This window comes from Diadema antillarum, unplaced genomic scaffold (assembly GCF_040938485.1).
Source record: "Diadema antillarum isolate AM-2024a unplaced genomic scaffold, OU_Dant_1.0 scf00000022, whole genome shotgun sequence".
NCBI classification, from domain to species: Eukaryota; Metazoa; Echinodermata; class Echinoidea; order Diadematoida; family Diadematidae; genus Diadema; species Diadema antillarum.
Genome location: NW_027270911.1, coordinates 1,740,862 through 1,764,318, shown reverse-complemented (window position 1 = coordinate 1,764,318; position 23,457 = coordinate 1,740,862). Strand labels below are relative to the sequence as shown.

The window sequence follows — 23,457 nt, the reverse complement described above, 5'->3', positions numbered from 1 at the left end:
ATGTCCATAAAGCTTCACAAGTTTCCTAGTTACTCACGAAATTTGAGCAAAATCGGTTTGAGGCATCATATCTAAAATCATGGATTTAAATGCGATGTCAAACGACCCATGCGAATGCTGAAATGCGAGCGATTACTGGCGTGAGTGTCGCCAGGCGCGGCGGCGCGGCAATGCTTGAGTGCAGACGTGGCGACTGAGTACATCTACTCAGTCGCCACGTCTGCACTCAAGCATTGCCGCGCCGCCGCGCTACTCAGTCGCCACATCTGCACTCAAGCATTGCCGCGCCGCCGCGCCTGGCGACACTCACGCCAGTAATCGCTCGCATTTCAGCATTCGCATGGGTCGTTTGACATCGCATTTAAATCCATGATTTTAGATATGATGCCTCAAACCGATTTTGCTCAAATTTCGTGAGTAACTAGGAAACTTGTGAAGCTTTATGGACATAATCAAGCGAATTGCCGCAGTCCTTTCATTTTCGCGTTGCATTGCAAAAAAGCGTGGAGACTCCTTATAAGGGGTGCCCCGGGGGTTACTTATAAGGGGGACGGGGTTACTTATAAGGGGGACGGGTTACTTATAAGGAGGGGCCCCCCTTGTGAGTGGGTTTCCCGAACTGATATAGGGTACCATCATTGAAAAGCTAAAGTTTGCAGATCATGTTATTGTAATATAATGGTTGATATTAGTTTATGACTGGCATATCTTCTATCAATAATATCAGAATCATACATCAGATTGCTAAAAATGCCAACTTTAATGCTGATGTTCAATGTTGGGAGTGGCTCATTCAGATTAGACTTGTCTTTAGAGTATGATTTGCCAAACAATAAATGTCAAAGGGATCTGACTCATCAGAAGACTGTTTAATCTTTCCCACTAGATCTACTAGGTGTATGTGAGGATTTGTGGGGCTGAATTTGCAGAGAGATGGCTGATGAAAAAGGGAGGAGGCGACAGCCCTCTACCTTCTCTGACCAGCAAGCCCAAGGGAGGCCAAAGTCCGATGAATCCTTCGGCACAACCAGAAGAAAGTTCCTGAATGCTGCCCTTCCTACTACAGAGCAAGACAGTGAAAAGTTACATCATGTAAACTTTGTACAGGTAAGTCACTTCATGTCTTGAAATTGCACAGATAACCATGCTAAATTGCATCAGCAGCAGTGGCGGATCCAGATGGGGAACACTGGGTGCATGTCCCCTCTTTAGTGTTTGTTACAACAGAAGAAATAAAAGGATTTACGGGGGGTAAGTACGCCCCCTTTAATTTTTGTAAAGGCACCTCCCCTTTAAAGAATTACTTGATCTGCTCCTGATCAGAAACCATTTCAAGGAGCCTTATACCTTGGAAAAAGATTTCACTACTATTGTAAAAGTGGTTTATTTCCCGGTGGTTTTATTTTCACGCTTTTCGCGCTTTGACGTGAGGTTGAACCGCGAATTTAACATCATGCGAAAATGTTTTAAACTCGCTGCTTGTTACAGTGCTACAATTGCGCACATGCACACACAAACATTCCGCGCATTGTATTGATTGTAGTGATGGTCAATACACACGCAGCGATACCGCGCAATGTAGGTACAAGCATGTTATAAAGTACTCGAGAGACTGGATTTCAGGTAAGCCTGCATTTGATTTTAATTTCTAGTTAATAAATAAAAGAGTAATTGGATTATAGTTTGGGTTTTCATGTGCAAAATAAAACAGTTTTTGACGACTGTGAATTCACAGATTTTGCCGACCTCGAATTTAAACACACACGAATAAGTCGGCACCGATGGAAACTACGAAAGTATCTGTACGCGAAAGAAACCACTTTTACAGTATTTGATGCTATGTATCCGTTTTGCACAGCGCTCATTATCAATTATCTATTTGGTGTACGTGCAAAGAGGTTAAAGGCATTTTAAATCCTGATCCTGGGCTTTGATATCTGGTATATACGTAGCAATAACTTTTTTTTTGCCAAAATATGGGTCACTGTAAATAAGAGAGTATGGCTACGCACAATCAGTGTTGTCATACATAATGCCATTGAAGCTCAAGTGAGAATGACTTTTTGTCGAACCCTTTTGTCAGATCGGAGGATAAGTAACTATTTTCATTTAGTTCAGTTCATTTCTGTTCAGACTGAAGTGAACTGAATGATAGTATGTGACTGACTACCAGCCACCTACTATCATGGTGCATGGAATTACATGGCTGACAAATGTTCACCAATAGGACACCTTTGCAATTACCTGCCGTACTAGTAATAAAAATCGTTATTCCTCTTTGAAGAATGACAATTTTTATCAGGCAGAGGCTTCATCTGACTATAAACTGCCGTCTGATAATGAGGTATCCTAAAGATGATTGACATGGTTTAGTCATGTACAGATGTACTCCAATATCCTCACATACATACACTGTCCCTGTGGACTACCTCCCATTCAAAGCCTACACGAATGACTTTCTTAAAAGAAGATGCCCACCAGCTCGCTGGAGAGACCAAATTGAAAGTGACTCCAAGCATTCCCCCAAAAGAGGCTGAAAATCAAACCCAAGGTTGACCAAAACTGGAGAAGAGCTAAGGGTCAATCACAGGAGAGCAAAGCCTGAGCACGCTGCCCTATAGTTGCAATTCCAGGTCAAGTTTTAAAACTCAAAGTCAAGTCATGTATTGCCAACCTCTGAGCACACTTTCTTAGAAAGCCATTTTACCATGACGTTGCAGATGAACACTAATATGAAATTGCCGCATACATCCTTTTATCATTTAGTTATCAAGGCCATTAACAAAAATATTTATTTTGCATATTGTATCTTTGTTTTTGCATCTAGACTAGCAACAAATCTCCTGGCGGGAAAGAAAGAAAGAAAAAGAAGAAGAAGAAGACGGAGACGAAGGAATCGTTTGATCCTAGCAATGATGATAGAGAAGAACAGAGACTGAGGGAATTGAAGGAGGTAAGACTGTTTGGGATTCTGAATAGTGTCTTATATTACTATAAGTATAATTTTTGTGTTCTGAAGAACAGGTACACAATATTGTTCACCATACTAAGAATTTATTCAATAGAACATGTCGGGTACACTGGATGATTAATCCTAAATGCGTATGATCTTAAATGCATGAGGTAAACTAAATTTTGAATTGTAGGCCTTCCGTGAAAGTAATTTGCATCTATTATACGGCAAACACTGTAAATGCATGTTTTATAAAGGACCTTTTATTTTGACTTTTAATTGTCTGTATGTTTGAATATTATGATGAGTCATTAGTTTGTACATTTTTCCACCGATGTGTTCATTCATTAGATTTACACAGCAATAATTGAGTAAGTTGCTTCTGGGGCAATTGAAAGTACTCTCAACTCCAGGACAATTTTGTGCTAGTTTTAATACAGATATAAATATGAATGGCTTGGTCTCCTTGTTAAAGGGGACCTCCGGATGATTTTCAGATTTTTACACTTGAACAACTATAAATTAGTTAAACTGAGTACAGAGTTTTGGAATTTATAGTGATTGGGATGAGGAATGAGAATGTTTTCAAAATCTATAACGAATTGCAATGAACAAGGATGATGACATCGCAGCCTCACCATAAGAATGTGTGAGCTGGGGCTCAAGGAAGCAGAACAAAAGAAGAAGGCAGGCATAGATTTTTCACAGGTGAACTTGTTGAGCAAGCGGTATTGTAATGGAATTACAATTCTACATTTCTGAAATACATGAGGCTCTGATGTCATCAACACTGTTCAGTGTAATTTGTTTAAGATTTTCAATTTATTGGTTTCCCCTGCTCAAGGACCACAATAAATTCCACAAATCTATACATGGAGCTGTCGATTTATGTACTACATAATGTGAAATTATGAAAATCGTCCGGAATGCCCCTTTAATAGAAATCTTTCCTTGCTTGACATAAAATTGACAGCCAGCTGCTAAGCCTGAAGACGAGCATCAAAGAAATAATTTGGCTTTCTGTGCATGTTTTGTCTTAAATCACTACAATTTCCAGCTGATGGCTACCATGTTGCATAATATCAGTTATCTAACTGTGTAATGCATGCTTTTCATCGAAAACCTTTGTCTGCAATTAGCTTCAAGTTGATGGTTCTCATGATTTAAACTGTAACACATTCCATGCTACAGAGCTGTAATCATGTTTTTTTCTGGAATTGTATTTGTCAGTATTTAATTTGCTGCATAAACTTGCCATATATATGTAATCATCAAAAATCAAACTAACATATTAATGCATTATGCCTGTAATTTTTCTTCTTTCACTGTTATTTGCTGTCCAAATTGAAAAAAAAAATACACTTGATATCTTGTAAATCAAGTGGATGAATTTGGACACGGATAAAAGCCACATCTACCATGAGTTAAAGATTGCCATGTTGGTAAGATTGAAAAGTTTGCCTCCATGACGATGTAACATATCTTGGATTGTCATAGCAATGACATGCACCTGTTGGCGAAAATCAGCACTCCATGTACTTGATAGTATTTTTTTGTTGTGCATCATTTGTACCATAATCACTTGCATCATCATATGTGTGTCATATTCCATACTAAAAAAGCATTCCATGTAATATCCTGAATAATACATTGCTTGACATTCTCATATTTTGTCAAATTCATTTCAAAGTCAGTTTTAACTCAGAAATACCTAACACATTTAATCAGTAACTTCAGACTTAAACATTAGGCCTACACTGAAACAATGTTTGCATTTCTTAACCAGTTTGCTTTTAAGAAGATTATGATTACAGGCATATTAGACAGCTTGCAGGATAGATGCTTACACTCAGATGTTAACAGATGCTTACAGATGCTCACACTTATACAAACTCACTACGGAAATATTAGATTTGCTTGTTTGTATTATGTGTGTAGCAGATTATGAGATGCCTGTATCAAATCAAATTTTGCATCAAAATTCTTCCTAGAATTTCTGGGAAAACTCTGTCAAAAAAAGAAGGAACGAAACAAATGAAAAAAAAAATGAATATAGTAAATAAATGATATTTGTAGTACAAAACTGTGCATCTTGTGAAATACAAGGCTGTCATAAAGGTATGCAGGAATTGGTTTCAAACAGAGAAAACAAAGATGTACTCCATCACTTCCTGCCTATAGAATTACTTTGCATTTACAGAGGTGTTGATGAGGTACTAAATTCTTTTATTTTGATACAAACACAGAAATACTAAAACATACATTGACTATTGTTAAACCAGGAATCCATGTATGAAATATTAATACTTTGACTTGATCATACATCTAATTTTAATAGTTGACAATGATTTGTGGATAAAATGTAATTTAAAACGTAGCATTCAAGAATATCTTAAATTATGGATTTGTGTGTGTGTGTGTGTATATGTGTGTGTGCTGTAGTTAGTTATATAAATAACAAAGTAAGTTTATCTAAGAATAAAAAAAAGGAGAAAATACTGTTACCAGATGATGATAACCTTCTCCCATCTAACTGAATCCAAGTGTAAATTTATATTGAATGATATGATAAAAGTAATAGACATATCTGTAAACTACATAAACTTTAACTTGTGTGGCTCCATATCCCTGCACTTGTATTTATATTACGATTAAATGATGAACTTGGACACTGTTTTGTGATACTGGTTTAACTTACTCCAGTATAACAGTCATCATTGTTCCAAAGATTTGCTTTATAACACTGATTATACTAATCTCAATTATGAAGATACAGCAGCTCACTGTATTCATTGTCATAACCACAGACTTTGATCAACTTTTCAAAGTTTGACAACTTTAATGGACACATTCTCATTTTTCTTTGTAAAGTTTGCAATAAATGAAAACATGTGATTACACATGAAAGACAAATGGACATTCAGTTCATATGCTCACTTACCCAGAGCAAGCAGGAAATTCTCTTCTTTTGGGAAATGAACTTTTCCCCAATGAGACTACCATTGATTTCGCCTAATGAAAATACTGGGTTGTTCTCCCAAAATGTTTACATTGCCTTTAAATCAATAAAGCCCATCATTTGTTCTTGCAGTAAAGACAGAGCTCCATGCTGAATAAACAGTTTTTATTCTTTCTTTCTGTTTTTGCAATATTATGTATTATGATATCTCCTATCTTTATCTAATGTGGACAATCAGTTAAAAGCAAAACAAAACAAACACAAAAACAAAGGAAAACATGTTGCCTGAAAATGGTTGCAAAAGTAAGATATGTGTGTGAGGTGAGGATGATAAAGAAATTAAACACAGAAGCCATCCATTATCATGTATGTATCACATCACTTCATAGTCACAGGGAACATTCATTTTGGTTAGGGTTTTTTTCCCCCAAGGAAATTGGGTGTCCTAGAAACATCGTAAGTTTGTTGTCTTACATATAACATGTAGTTTGTCAATTGTATGTGATGTCATTGTGTCAGCCACATGTATGTGTCTCAGCAAAACAACTGCCCTTTGGTTTCCATAATGGATTCTTGGCAAACTTTCAGGAATGTCATCGAAATTGCATGGATTTTTGATAGCAAACTTAATCACTTTAGCAATAAATGAGAAATGCCCTTTTAATGTATCTATTTTACCATTTGACTAATATGCTATAAGTGCTAAATACTCTATAAAGCCTTAACTGGTGCTCTCAATGTGTTCAGGATATAAGAAAAGGAAATGTTTGTCACATGTGTAAAAAAGAAAAGAATGTTTGAACTTTTTTTCATCAACATTATAAGGCTTATATAAGTGTGTGATATTTCTTTCAAATGATTTTCATTAATTTACTGACATCTCTGCCTAATAGTGAGTATATAGAATTGCATTGAACTAGTTTAGAATCATTAACTTCATAATTAAGACACTGACATAACAGATTCATATCTAACCAGTTATAGCTTGGCTAATGTTAGTATTTCACCGTATCAACGTGTGTTTTGTTTGAACCTAATATTGTACAATGTATAACCATTGATTTGAATTATACAATGAGCATTATAAGTTATCCTACTTTATGGTACATACAGCATGTATCATAGCGCCTTGAGTATCTTTTTTAGGTAGAAATGTGCACTTTATAAGAGTCTCACTATTATCATTACTATTATTATTATTATTATTATTATTATTATTATTATTATTATTTTATTATTATCTTATCATTTACTGACAATCAAAGTGAGAGGTCATTGTGATGCAAAGAAGAAGGGATTTACAGAGACTCCAACTCTCCCGTTTTCAACGGGAGATCTCCCGCCGAAAGCCCATTTTTGCACAATCTCCCGTTCTCCCGTTTGAGATTTGATTTCTCCCGCCCTGGCTCTGTGTCTCCCGGTGGAAAGGATTTCTTACTTATTTCTATCGTATGTTGAAAAAATAAGCCTTAGATAGCACCAGAGAACATCTAGAATCCTAGGAACTTCGCGCTTCGCACACATCAACTTGGAGTCTCCCGTTTGCTAGGGGTTTCGGGCGGGAGAATCTCCAGATCAGAAGGTGCTTGGGGTTGGAGTCTCTGGATTTATAGATAAATGTTTGTGACAAAATTTTTACCGGTATTATATACACAAAATCTTTGTGCTAATTAAGATATATCTAAACGTAGTGTACTCACAAAATTGACTATGTATGGGCTTTATGTATCTACATAATACTGGTAGGTGATCATGTGTGGGTACCGAGATGGTGGTTCCTAAACAAAGGCATGTTGCCTATATAGAGCTAGTACTTAGTTCCTGTTTTGTATTACATTTGAAGTCTCAAATTTGCTAGTTTTTCAAATTGGCTAGATAATGTCAGGGTACAATAAGGGATGCATAATCAAACCTACAATATAATGGACTTATTGTTTTCTTCCAGCCTTTGTGCTAGCCTCAAAATTGTCTACACTTTGGACAGTAATTTCATTATTGAAGTATAGACTCGTATTAAAACAGTCTGGGTCTATGAGGAGAGTATGATCTCTTGCAAATCAAACTGACAATACCTGACTTTGACAGCTCTTAAATTTCATGTTAGTACTTTCCTTGCTTTCATACAGTGTAGTCTCCACGCCTACACAATTTGTACACAGTGTTTATGCATGGTAGATGTTTTGTTCTCATGTGCATCATGTATCACCAGCAACAAAACATGTGGCTACTGTCAATGTGTGTTCTGGCCACTGTTGTTCTCCTGGATGAACATTTGTCTGACCACTGGTGTGCATGTTTGCTTCTCAAGTCATGCTGAACAAACCCTGGATATATTTCATGCCACATATACATGTATATGCCTGGCTTTGCTTTGCTTTGCACTGCACGCTATCATTATACATTTGGCAATAATAAAATTCAAGCTATATTTATTATCTTAGCTCTCAATTTCATTGGGAGTATGTTCCCGGCCCCCCATAAGGTTCTATACACTTCACATGCATTTTGAGTTAGGAGAACCACAGCATACCACATGCAAGCAGAGTATAGTTAATTTTGTATTAATAAAAAACAGAGAACATATGTGGGGATGCATAAAATCCTTTGTGAAGGATGGGATATGATATGCTGTAAGTGATGTTAAAGAGCTATTTATAAAAGTCATTTTAGACACTTTTCCATGAAACTCATAAACTGGCTGACATAGTATTTTGCCTCGATCATGATTCCGAACATCACCGGAGTGTTACTACATGAGGCTGTTGTGCATGAGTCTTATCAATGTCAGAATATACACAGTGAGGTTTTGGATTTGAATCAAATGACCTCCCATCTCACAAGTTTGGCTTTAATAGCATGCAACCATGCAATGCATGCAATCATATTCAATTATCAAATAGTGCTCTGATCTATACTAGTTGATACTAGATTGGTAACACATAATAAATCTTTGTAGGATGTGTGTATTTGTGAGTTGTGTGGATATATACAACGATTCAGTGAATTTTCTTTTCATTTAAAAAACTCCGTACTTAGTAAAGATATGAAAAAACAAAGTTATCTAAAAAATCATATTACATATGCAATATCCTCATCAAAATTAAAGCTGTGAGTCTCTTGAGATGAAGAATTAAGTCAAATCACTGGTCAAGTGTAATAAGCTCATAGTGCGCTGTAATGTGGTGCTAGGCCAGTTTGGAAAGTGCAACGTATGGAATGCCAGGTGTGCATACATTACTTGCGCAAACCCAAAACTCTCATTTGACATGGTTGCATGCTTGACATTCCCGTTTGTGTGACAGAAACACATGCGAGTGCTTGATGACCTGGAACGCCTCAAGGCTCACTTCTATGTCGAGTACATGGAGGCGCTCAAGGACAAGGTGGAGGACCAGCGTGTGGACATACAGCAGAGGAGTGAGGCCCAGCAGAGGAAGCTACTTCGCAGGGAACGCAAACAGGTGATGCATTGCATTCTGGGTGATTTGTATGTGTGTGAGTGTGTTGATTTGTTAGTTTTATGATTCTGTGGGTCTGTTTTCTTAGTGGAAAAATAAGCATAGAAAATGGAATTCCAATGTTTTTTTTTTAATATTTAAATTGATGAAAAAGATAACAACAGAAACAAGTGGGTGAACAGGCCTGGATTAAGAAGTTTGTCAATCATTTTGTTAGAAGGAGATTTTTATCTTCATATTTTCCATTCTGAAAGGAAGATTTTTCAGGTATATGGATCTTAAATGTGAGGGCATAGAAACTAGAACTGCACATGGGGTAAAAGTTTGTGGAAATTTTAGTCTGTTATTCCTTTAGAAATTCTTCAAAGTATGGTTATTTTTTGTATGTGTTATTCAAAACATACATGTTCGTCAAATCTAAACTGTCACTTTACCAGTTATACTTTATTGATGATGGCTGTACATACAGATATATATATATATATATATATATATGTATATGTATATATATATACGTATATAGATAATTACTAGTAGTAGTAGTAATAATAATAATGATAATAATAATAATAATGATAATAATAATAATTATTATTATTACTATCATTATTTATTCATTTATTTATGTATTATATATATATATATATAGAAGTATTGCAACAAGTTCACTCGGTTGACATCAGGTACATCCGTATTTTATTGCTACTCGGAGTTTCATGCCACCTTCATTTAGGGGCAATCATCAGGCAATGATTAAATACATCCCAGAAATGCATTTGGATTGAATTAACGCATTTTTAGCGCGTGATACCAAAGCAAAAACAAAACAAAACAAACTATACGCGCCTGGACCATAGGGACCAGTGCGCACTTAATCATATCCATTATTACGTATATCGGGCAATGATTAAACCGTTGGACAATGCATCGACACCATAAGCTTGTGCGCTATGACCGTAGTTACCAGCGCATACTGAATAACATTCATTATTACGCAATAATAATAATTACAGTTGTTCAATGCATCGGATAGACTTAGCGCGCTTTATAGCGCGTGACACAATAACAAAGTAACAAAGTAACAATAGAGGCCAGTGCGTACAGAATCACTTTCATTATTACGTATGAGTAATAGCATCTGGAAATTTGCATTGATGTAAAGAAAGCCCAGGTGTATACATGCATCAAATTAACCAAATATGCGATGAATTATTAAACAAAATTGTTAAGAGTTATTAAACAAATAAATTTCAATGAAGATAGTTCACAATTAGATGTAGAATACTGAAAGATGGATTATTGCGGAAATCCTTCAGTAAACAGGAGGACACGACGATTTCAATCTAAGACTTGAAATTACAGATGTAGAATTTATTTTCATGGCGGCATTTCGACACAAGTTCTGGTCTCTTGTTTAGTAGCGTTTGCTTACTTGCGTTCATGATAAGAAGCTTCTCGGTGAGACATAGGTCGCACCTCTTTGACTCGCTGGTGTACGGGAAGGCATGGCTGGCGATGGACCATTCGATGGTATACGGTGTGCTGTTCTGGTTCAGGTTCCAGATGAATTTGGAAAGCTCCGTGCTGTTCTTGTACCTTTCGTGCCGGAAGGATTGGAGGTGGTTGTTGTACCTGAGCTTGAAGGGGGGCTCAGTGACGCCGATGTAGGTCATTCTTTCGTCTGGGGTTATGACCTCCGCGTTGTAGATGAGATTGGTTGCAAGGCAATTCCCTTGGAGTGGACAGAGGTCCTTGTTCCGGCAGTTGCACGTTTTCCTGTTAGATTTCTTGACATCTTTCATGGTTTGCGAGTTGTGATTTTTGATGATGCTGCCGACATTCGGCATACAACTGTAACTTACTTTTAGTGTGTTTCTGCTGAATATCCGGTGAAGCTTCGATGTTTTGGGGAAGTGCTTATCCACCAGCATCAGGAATGTGTGGCCGATGTTTGTTCTCACGTTCATACTGTACGGGGGGTTGAACCAGATGATATTGCGCTTTCTGTTTCTCTTTTTAGGTTTGGGTCGATCTTTGGTGTATGCCAAGCTTTCGGAGGTGTACCCACTGGCTTTCAGGGCGTTGTCGTACATCGGCGTGGCTTTCTTGAAGGTCTCCTCGTCACAGGAGATGTCTGAAATGCGTCTGCCTATAGAAGCTGGAAGGCCCTTGATTATCGATGGCGGATGGTTAGATTGCCTGTGGATGTACATCGGGTTGTCGTTGGGCTTACGGTATGGGTAGTACTTGCCGTTATTCAAGTTGAGGGTGATGTCGAGGAAGTTCATGATCTTAAGATTGCAGCTGATGGTGATTTTCAGGCCGAGGGAATTGCCTTGCAACCAATCTCATCTACAACGCGGAGGTCATAACCCCAGACGAAAGAATGACCTACATCGGCGTCACTGAGCCCCCCTTCAAGCTCAGGTACAACAACCACCTCCAATCCTTCCGGCACGAAAGGTACAAGAACAGCACGGAGCTTTCCAAATTCATCTGGAACCTGAACCAGAACAGCACACCGTATACCATCGAATGGTCCATCGCCAGCCATGCCTTCCCGTACACCAGCGAGTCAAAGAGGTGCGACCTATGTCTCACCGAGAAGCTTCTTATCATGAACGCAAGTAAGCAAACGCTACTAAACAAGAGACCAGAACTTGTGTCGAAATGCCGCCATGAAAATAAATTCTACATCTGTAATTTCAAGTCTTAGATTGAAATCGTCGTGTCCTCCTGTTTACTGAAGGATTTCCGCAATAATCCATATTTCAGTATTCTACATCTAATTGTGAACTATCTTCATTGAAATTTATTTGTTTAATAACTCTTAACAATTTTGTTTAATAATTCATCGCATATTTGGTTAATTTGATGCATGTATACACCTGGGCTTTCTTTACATCAATGCAAATTTCCAGATGCTATTACTCATACGTAATAATGAAAGTGATTCTGTACGCACTGGCCTCTATTGTTACTTTGTTACTTTGTTATTGTGTCACGCGCTATAAAGCGCGCTAAGTCTATCCGATGCATTGAACAATTGTAATTATTATTATTGCGTAATAATGAATGTTATTCAGTATGCGCTGGTAACTACGGTCATAGCGCACAAGCTTATGGTGTCGATGCATTGTCCAACGGTTTAATCATTGCCCGATATACGTAATAATGGATATGATTAAGTGCGCACTGGTCCCTATGGTCCAGGCGCGTATAGTTTGTTTTGTTTTGTTTTTGTTTTGGTATCACGCGCTAAAAATGCGTTAATTCAATCCAAATGCATTTCTGGTATGTATTTAATCATTGCCTGATGATTGCCCCTAAATGAAGGTGGCATGAAACTCCGAGTAGCAATAAAATACGGATGTACCTGATGTCAACCGAGTGAACTTGTTGCAATACTTCTGTCTAAAGCTCTTCCTTTGAGGATATCGAGCACTCTTCATAGAAGGATAGAATCACCAAGTGTGTATATATATATATATATTTTTTTTTTTTTTTTTAATTTACTTTTTTCTGCAGAGAGAGGCAGCCAGGAAGGCCAACATTCTCATGCACAGGCCAGATGTATCGACCGATAACTCTTTTCTGAGGAAGCTGAGTAAGACCAGATATCACAAGGTAAATGACCATATAGTGAAGCAATCCACTCCCATGGTGTAACAATAACAATCTCATATTATATCCTGTATGTTTCATAATAAGGCATTCCACTCCCACGGTTTAACAATGACAATCTCTAATCATAACCATAATGTGTCATAACACCAGGAGATAGCAATTGAAATCCCACGGCTCTGCATTCCCACCATTTTTTCTCTTGCAGTATACACTTGTTTACCTTTGCTTGGCCTTTAAATGTTTTGCAGTGTCCGGACAATGCTATGCTTTGAGCTGCAAAGTGTGGAATGTGTCAATAGATCACTGCCATTGGCAGTCTGCCATAGGCAGTCGTGGGGTTGGCAATTTACTTCACTGCCATGGTTTTACAGTCAAGTCATAGTAGTCTGGATGTTGAGACTAGGCCAGATAGCTTGAGACACATGGATCATGTGTAACATTTTTCCCTAGTATATTGTCATTGGCTATCACATAAAACCAGAAATATTTGTGTCATGAAACCTGCACAATTCACTCCTAGCATTCAGTGCACTGCGAGATGTGCATTTTACTTTCATGAATTTTGGCTTCTTGCCAAAGTTGCAAAACTTTTGTGCAGACAAAAATGTCTGTTTTAACTGTATTCAGTGCAAGACACAAAATCAGATGCAAAGTTGAAAATTACATCCTAAGAGATACAGGAAATATGACATTACATGATCAAAAAGAAAAAAAAAGCATATTGCTTTAGAGTTCTAGCATTGTATTAACTTGAAAGTTATTCTTTCTTTGTAGTGCAGCTTTTATCAGTTTTGTTAGGATAACATCTCAAAGTCTTTCTCTGAAATGTGATTCAAACTCAATGAGATTTGAGTGAGTGAGTGAATCCGTCTATTTACTGAGCAGCTTAACCTGATAATGTCACTATCTCACAGAAAATCATCATTTATGTCTTATAATCATCTTAGATATAATGTGGGGATTCATCTAATTGGTCTCTATCATCTCTGTTGACCTATTTGATCCACAGATCATAGTTCTTCAGGATCAGCTGATTCGAGAGGGGAAGCTCAGACGAGACGAGGACATGAGGGCCTTTTGGGAGGACGTGGCCAACCCGGAGAACTACCCCGAACTGCTGGAGGATGATGAGCAGACCGGAGACGGAGAGTCCCTCTCGAGGACCAAGACCACCAGACGAGATGGAGAGATTGGTACGGAGGATCACGAGAGCCAGGCCAGTGGTAAGTGGTGGTGGTTTTGATTGTGATGATGATGATGATGTTGATGATGATGATGATGACGATGATGACGATGATGACGATGATGACGATGATGACAATGATGACGATGACGACGATGACGATGATGAGGATGATGATGATGATAATGATGGCAGTGATGACGATGATGGTGATGAGGAGGAGGATGCTGCTTATTTATGTTAATGATGACATGGATGACAGACGGTGAAGAGAGTTTTGGAGTGATTTAAAAAATGGAGACTGTAGTGCTTTAGAGATGACTCCTGAGACAGAGCAAGGGGCTTGTAACCTCCATCTAATCCCTGTGTAATCCCAGTGTAAAGAATGGCATTTTCAATCATAAACCTGGTAGAATATAAACATTCAGGGCATTATTGGTTGAGACTTGAACCCACACTATTTTGTGTGACTGAGCAATACTGTAAAAGTGGAAATTTTTGCGGTGTCGAAATTCTCAAGCATTTCGCGCAAACAGAAGCTAGCGCGAAAGTGAAAACACACGAAATATTTTTGCATGCCATATTCTTTGATAGTTGATATCTTGATTCAGTGGAATTAAAAACTCTGCAAAACTCGTCTTACTCGGCTGAGCTTGAAGAATTACTCACACGAAAATATCCACTTTTACAGTAGCACCTTGAATAGGCGCATCTGAATTCATGACAGTACAAATATTCACGTGGTAGAAATTGTCTTTAACTAGAAACCCCTACCCCCAGACTGTGTTCTAAGACCCATATGTTTGTACATCATTCCACATTCACTCAAGTGCATATTTCTGTTTGAAAACAGTAATCACAATGTTCATGGAACTGTATGTATTTGTACAGTGTAAGTTTTGCTTGAGAAGTAACACAGTGATATGACATTTACAAATGTACTTTGTGACATGATAGTACAAATTGGGCTGCAAAAGTGGTTGCATGATCTTTTTCTTAATTTTTACTTTTTCATCACCATCTGTGAATTTCAATTTCCTAGTATTTTTCAGTTGAGAGTATACTATCTGTCCACATTTTGGTATATCCCAGAAATATATGCATCTTCTTGTTCATTTGGTAGTTTAGCAGGGCTCAAAATTGACAGTCCCTCGTGACATCTGGTCTGATTTTTTTCATTCTGGCAGCGCCAGATTCCGTCCCCGAGGACAAATCCTCGTCCCTCGGCTCCCTGCACCACGTTGACCCCATGATGACCTCCCTGGCCCAGATCCAGGAGGTGAGGGAGCCCTCCAGGCCGAACTCCATGGGTGGACCGGACGTCCACTCGTGGATGAATGTATCGAAACTCAAAAAGGTCAGTTTGCTGTGCAACACACACACACACAAGGCACAAATAAAGCATTTCTACTTCACATCAATTGGCCACATAATGTATATAATGTATTGCTGTATATGTCATGTATTTAGCGAGTCCGATTTTTCCATGAATTGGGACTTTGCCGAGGATTTTGCGAGTAGTAAAAAATAGTATTACTGAAAGGAAAATATGCATACAGTCAGTGATGAATGATTACACGGCAATTGACCAATCAATTCCTCAAATTGAGAATTCCTCAACCTATTTTGTGATAGACATTGATTACATAGGATCTACAACATATGTGTTTCTTACAATTGACTGTACTCCCGTATCCTTGTGGTAATGCCATTCTTTGTTCTTCAAAAAATGTGAGGTTTAAACTGATGCCACATTATTGTGTCAGTTATATTCTAGGTTGCTTATATTTGGAATATATAGAGTGTTGCAAAACGATGAAATAGTCTTAAAAATGACACTTCAATGCTATCTTTTCTTATTTGCAAACATTAACACTGTGTGCCCATTGTTGTGAAACACATAAAGTAGTAAAGTTCATTAAAGTTAATGATATAGTTGAAATCTTGCCTTTTCAGAGACTGTCTCTTCCAATTTCCCGGAAACCTGTTCATCCCAAAGTCTTGGAGATGGAGCAGAGATGCCCAAAGGTTAGTTTTTCACCTGTCTGTCATTACTGGTTATAGTAATTTGACTGTTTGATTTCAATTAAATTCGTTGCTGTTCGCTTAATGTTCTGCATGTTGGAGGGATTCTTTTTAATTTTTTTTTCACAATTGTTGTGAGGGAGAGCATCTCATGTTTAAGAGTAAAAAAATTGTTTTGTCTTTAATGCCCTTAACATGTTAGTATGACAAAGGATCCTGAGGGTTGATTTTGTTGTTGTTGCTGTTTTGTTTGACAGAGAATTATGTTTATAAGTATTGTGTTAATGGGTAAAATGTCTATATTCAATCTGATTTTCATGGTTTTCTTAGTTTGAGGATGGTCTATATCTATTGCCAGATTTTGTGGAGTCGTGTTGGGTATGATGTTTAGTTATTAATCACTTCTCCTCAAGCCTTTACTGTCAAAAGTTTATCATTCATGATTATACATCACTACAACTCAGGTGGACTTCCCCAAATTGGCAGCGTTCACTCTTGACCTGGAACCCCCCAAGGAAGATCCGGAGATAGAGCTAATGCGGGAGGAGTTCCAGTCAAGGGCGAGGGTTCGCAACTCAGAGAAACGCCGTCTGCGGAAGATGTACCAGTCGTCACTTTCGAATGGAGCGGCCACAAAAAGGTACAAATCACAATATAAAAATTTTCCGAGCAAGAAGAGTTTAGTTAGATACAAAGACTTTTGCTATTTCCCTCTCAAGGTATACATGATCAAATTCAATCATTTTGTAGGGTTGGGCTCACTGATTGTAGTTCATCAAGTGTTTACCTTGAATTATTTGGGAGATCATAATTTTCATTGGATTTATTTTCATTGTGTACTATTTCGCTAAGATTGTTTACTTATTATTTTTCCTAGGCCAATGATTTCATTTATCGAAAGAACACAGTTGGTTATTTTGCTTGCCAACATATCTTCTTTATCCTGACACATAAGAATTTTGTTTACTCTCTCTCTGTACATAGTTACACTCTGGTGTGTGAAAACAATATGCCACATGATGGAAACTTCAGATTCAAACGCAGTTACTATCAAAATTATTGTGAATGAGGAAGGAACCCTTTTTAACCAGTATTCATTTAGAGATACCTCAGATAGGTTGCAAAGCATGAAATGTTATGGTATTTATCTTATTTCTTGCAGAATAATTGACAAGAGTGGTGAGATCAACAAGATATTGAGTGGACCATCACTAGGAGATGTGGTAAGTTTGATACAGAATGATGCCACTGCATGTCTGTTTTGCAGTCAATGTCGGTGTAAATGAGTTTCTTTTGTCTGTCAAAACTTTTCACAGAGTAGGAAAGGATTTGTATAGGCAGTGGATAGGAAGATACTGCCAAGATCCAAGTTTTGTGAAACTGAATTGAGATTTTAGTAGGATTTGATTGATGAGCTTTAACCCTTTTTGTGCCCGGGACTTTGGACAGTGTGTACTGCACTATGGGTTTTTCTGTGCCAATCAGTACTCAAAAGCATGCCACAAAAAGTTGATTGATTGATTGATTGATCGATCGCTCGATCGATTATTGATTGAATGGTATCTTTATACTCTATTGTGCACAATAGAAACTATTTGTACATTGGATATAAAAATAAAATAAACATCAAATACATCATAAGCATGCCTCAGCCATATCACAAAAAAAAACCAGCTGAAACTAAGTTATATTAACATACAATATGATGCATAACATTGTGATGCATTAATCTGACACCTACAACTATACACAAACTACTTTTACACAATTATTCAACTCATAAATGTATTAATTAATATCCTTTCCTGCATCACCACTAAGTACTTACACTGTTTCGTAAGAACTTGTTGCTTGTTGCACAAGAGACTTTCAAAACTAAACTAAAGATGTATTTATTTAATCAATACTTTGGTCATTCTTTGTAATTTCTTTATTGTTGTTGTAGTCTGTTGTATTGTATTACATATGTATTTTCTAATTGTATTGTTATTTAGAAATTTTTGTAAAGCTCATAGAGACTTCAGTGTAACATGCGCTGTATAAGCAGAGTGTATAATTATTATTATTATTTTATGGTACCTTTGACAGCTGTTTGGAGAGGAGCCCATACCAACCCTGGCCTATCCGCAAAGAGAGGAAGAGGAGGAAGAAGAAAGACTGGCCCTACCAGCTCCATTCATCCTCGCTTCAAGTCAGGAGAGGGGTCACCATGGCAACGTCGCCCCCGGCAGCAGTCCGGAGCGCATCCTGAGGAACCTAGCCATGGAAAGGATTTCGGAGGAGGGGGATGATGGAGATGAGGACTGTAATGATGATGATGATGATGATGATGAGGAGGGTACAAAGTATCTCACATACAGCAGCCGGTCATCAAGTCGACGTAGTTCCCTGACCTCTACCGAATCAGAGAGAAGGTAACGCAAGATCTCATATCTTTTTAAGTTTGTAGAGAAATTGATATCTGTCTTCTAATGCTGCTATGGATGTCCTACATTATTTTCATTGATGCATCGTTTGAAGTATGAATCAATTTGAATATGCAGCATTGAAAAGAGTAACAAATTGAGTCTTTCTACTGAGGTTCCTTGATATACACTTTCAATTAAGACCAAGGAGAATTAGAGTAATCTTAAATAAATCAGATTGAGACAGATGATTCATTTGCATTGGTGTAAAACATACCCACAGGATATACATGTAGTAATATAAATTATCTTTATGATGATCATTCTTACTTTTTCCAATTGTTTTATGCTATTTCAAAACATTTTCTTTGAACATTGTGTACAAGTTACTGTAAAACAAGGAATTTTCGCGTGCATTTTAATTTTGCGTATTTCTTGAGTGCCAAGATTCGCGAAATTAAAATGCACACCAAAGTTTTTGTCTACACCAAATGCATTGAACGCCAGTGGCAATTCTCAAAAATATCATGCCATGAAAAAGGCTGTGAGCTCCCATTCGCAAAAATTTCATGCCGTGAATATATCCTGTTTTACAGTATACAAAGTTTTTGAGTTTTGATGTCATGTTTTGGACAGGAGGGAAAAAAGGAAATTGATTCACCCATATCATTGCAGTTCCTTCTCATATACAGAAATGTACCATGCTACAATTGTATGTGATTGTTTTGAATTAATATTCCACAGGAGAAATACACCGGTGATGGTGGCACCTCGCCGACCTCAACCTTTGACCCTCAATGCTGTCATCGAGAAATGTGACGTGAAGGTATGACTTGGTCTGGATAACAAGACTACAAAAATTTCAATACTGGCACAATGTGAAATATTCTAATGTCATATGTACAGGACATCTGGAAGCCCTACAAGTGATGTGGATAGGAAAGTTTACTTACGTTTAGATTTGCATCAGCTGCATTTAGTCTGACAACTGCATTTTTTTTTAATTAAAGAGCCTTAATATCCAAAACTATCCTTCGAATCCATCCCAAGGAAAGCTTTTTTATTTCATGTTTTCTTTTGTTTTGTTTTGTTTTTATATGCTATTCTTTGCATGTGTAGGGTACAAAGAACTTGTGACCTAGTGAATGAGGTGCCAGGTATGTGCCTGATATTCTCGACATTCTTCTTATTCTTAAATCTCCTTCCAGATTGCAACTGGTCCCAGCGCCCTGTGGATAAACTACGGGAAGTTCTTGCCTGCCGTCAAATGAGGAGGGCTCTCACGCTTCAGGGATGGGACAAGAAAAGACCAAAAAGATCAAATGAACAGCAGTGAATTAATTCCTGCTAGTATATAATATTTGAAGTGGCCTTGCTTATGAAAGTGTGTGAAATGGACCTTACGAGAAGTTCACCACAGTACATTAGTCACAAAGTCTCCTCATATTTGTATTTGTTTTGTTTTTTTGATGCCATACAGCATTTCTTGATCATTGACACATGTTCCTTTATAACATAAAAGGTCAAAGAGAAATGAGAGCAAAATAAAAACAAGACAAAACAAAAAAACAAAAATGAACAGCTAATTGTGACCTGCTTACAAGCTAACAGGAAAAGTGAACCCGTCTATCATTCATTTTGTTTACCAAACTTCACACCAGTTGACAAGGGCTCTCATTTCCAACACTCAGAGAGGAAGATTATTAAATATTGTTAAAATAATTTTCCCCCATTATGAGTAAATCTGACACTTCATGTTGACAATTAGCTGAAAAATTATGTAGCAATGGGTCTCTGTGTATTGTAACATTTTTGTTTTCATGCTTATCCTCCCCCCCCCCCACAACCATTCAATGACAGGAAGACAATTTTGTGAGAGAATTTAATCACAGTCCAAGGGATGTGATCATCTTAAACCAACTGGATTGGCTCAGAATTTGAGCCTTCACTTGAAAGTAGCTTTGAAATCCCAATAAGGTTTTATGATATTTTATGGTACATTGTATAAGTATTGATGTATGCCCTGTTGGACAGTTTTTATGCGGCTGATTATATTTCCAGACGGGGATACAATCAAACCTTCTTTTGCTCAGATTCATTGTGACTGGAAAACGACAAAAAAACCCCCCAAAAACCCCAAAACAAACAATGAGACAGACAGACAGACAGACAGACAGACAGACAGACAAATAGACAAACAAGTAAGCAAGTTACAAATAAACAAATATGCTACTGCTATACCTGAAGACTGTGAACTAGTATATAAATTTCATGACAGAAATTCACCTGATCAAATTATCTGAATCGCAGTGAGTGAGCTCTGCTGAGGGGCAGAGGACAAACTCGTTCCTTCTTATCCAGTTTAAAGACTACAGACTCATGCAGTGTTAGCTGGTTTAGATGTGTCCTGGGGGTAAAAAATATGATTCTTTATGCAGGGGTTGCGCTTAACTTTTTTTTAAACTAGCCAGGCGGACTACTTAGAATCAATTTTGACACTGAAGCAATATTTTTATGATTTATGATTTTTAGCTAGTCCGACGTGATTTTGGGTGGCCAATGGCCAGCGGACCATCGCCAATTTCGAACCCTGTTATGCATTCTGCACGTCAAGAGCAGTGATGGATCCAGATGGGACATGCCAGACAACCCACCCCCCTTCTGTTTTTTAGTTAAAACAAAAGATATAGATGCACATTTTATAAAGGCTGCTCCCTTTTCCTGAATTTCTGGATCTGCCCCTGCTCAAGAGCATAGATCACTATGAATTAATTCCTTTGCATTGACCTATGTTGGCTGATATTCTCTGATATATATTGATGTAAGTTTGTTGACATTCACAAGGTTGACTCCACAGAGAGAAGACAATAGCTCTGGTTTATTTCCTTTCCATCATAAAGCAATAAAAAATGAGCTGTTCACTTTTCTAGCTAGGACATCTATGAAGCAAGGTTAAATACATGTTTCGAGTACATTTATTAGAATCATAATATAGTCCATGTTTGTCAAATCAAGTGCAAATTATGGGTGGAATCAACAATATGATTTTGATTTGTGGTTAAAGTCAAGTGACAATTTGTTGAAAGTAGAGATAAATCGATGTGACCCATAAAAATGTATGTCACATTTCAAATCTTGTGCAGTGAAGTTTTGCTCTGCTATAGAAATATGTATATAATATTCAGACATTGCTGGCTGGCCCAGTTGTGTACATGTATCTTTCAAATTCTTTGTCTGATTGAGCAGTATTTTTATCTGCATTATGCTGTAATGTTTAAAGCACAATTATTTTTTTACATCAGCCTCAGTATTCATTCCTTATTGAATTAATGGATTTAAAGCGCTTGGAGTGTACTTTGTGGTTTGCTTTTGAATTGAAGCCCACTTATTCATTATATGATTTTGATATTAAAGGTTTAAACAACCACTTACAATATGCTCACATGTGTTTTCTGTGAACATATGAATTATCCCTAAAATTATGTGCTGTGTGTGTCTGTGTCTGTATGTCTGTGAATGTTTTGAATGCATGTGTATGGTGGGGGGGGGGGGGGGGGGGGGGGAGGGGAGGGGATACTCGTACTTGCGTTTCCATTTTCCTGGATACATTTGGCTCTGAATTTAATTTTTTATCCAAGTCATTCCCTGCCATATATGTATTAAAGTTGTCCCAAGTGAATAGAGTTAAATCACATCAGTCTATAAGTGGCTGGTTTGTCAAAATCAGAACTGAAATAAGAAAGTCTTCCTGTAAAAACAGAAACATACATGGCATATGGAACTTTTATTAATTAAATGGAGTCAAATTGGAGCCAAATTTTCCCCAATTGCCCTTGGCATCTTAGCATTTAGTGCATTGTGTAGAAAACACCGGTGTGAATTTTACTTTTGTGAATCTTGGCTCCTTGAAATTTGCAAAAGTTTCATGCATGCAAAAATTCTGGTTTTATAGCATGTATTCAATATCTTTCTGTGTTGACATTCTGTATATTAATGTGTATATATCAATATATTCTTTATCATATGCATATATGTATATATATATATATATATATATATATATATATATATATGACATATATACATACATATGTATACATATATACATATATACATATAAGAGAGCGAGAGAGAGTGAGATAGTATCCTACATCCAGAGACTCCAACTCGCCTGCTTTTGACGGGAGATCTCCCACCAAAAACCCATTTTCATGAAATCTCTCGTTCTCCCGCTTAAGATTTAGTTTCTCCCGCCCTGGCTCTGTGTCTCCTGCTTGTATGGTTTTGTAGATGCCAGTCAATTTCATAATACACATGTATGTATATCATCTGCACATGATATATGAAATGAAGTTTTATTAAGCCGAAATATATGATTTGATTCATTGAATTATTACTTACTTATCATAGTGCCATTGTATGTTGAAAATAAGCCTGAGATAGCACAAGAAAGCATATATAGAACCCTTTAATGACCATTATGGACTACGTGCACATCAAGTTGGAGTCTCCCGTTTGCGAGGGGTTTGATTTGATTTGATTTATTCATTCTCCGCATGGCAACTTGAACATTTTTTTTTCAACATAATCAAACATGATAATATACAAATATGAAACTCATTACAGCTAGTTTCAACAATTTCAACAATTTTGATTACAAATACATTTAAGACAAAATTACAATACATGTGTTATGAATTACCATACAGAACCATCGCCAATAATAAGCTATAAGCTTGACCCTTTGGCAACCGATAATACAATATGTTAATGCAATAAAAGAAGGGGGTCCAACATGATGCTCGTGGGTTAGGGGGATAATAGGAGAGACAGAAAGAGCAGGAAAA

At 37.2% G+C, this 23,457-nt stretch overlaps 1 protein-coding gene across 1 annotated transcript; it reads left to right on the top strand.

Moving 5' to 3' along the window:
* Window positions 1-933: 933 nt before the first annotated feature.
* Window positions 934-19,943, top strand: LOC139731014 (uncharacterized). Its single transcript, XM_071641893.1, has 13 exons — window positions 934-1,107; window positions 2,828-2,953; window positions 4,336-4,395; window positions 9,215-9,373; window positions 12,899-12,997; window positions 14,007-14,220; window positions 15,368-15,537; window positions 16,137-16,208; window positions 16,670-16,845; window positions 17,368-17,428; window positions 18,294-18,619; window positions 19,355-19,436; window positions 19,819-19,943. Exons 1-13 carry the CDS (start codon window positions 934-936, stop codon window positions 19,879-19,881), a joined length of 1,782 nt encoding a protein of 593 aa, XP_071497994.1. The 3' UTR covers window positions 19,882-19,943.
* Window positions 19,944-23,457: the final 3,514 nt, after the last annotated feature.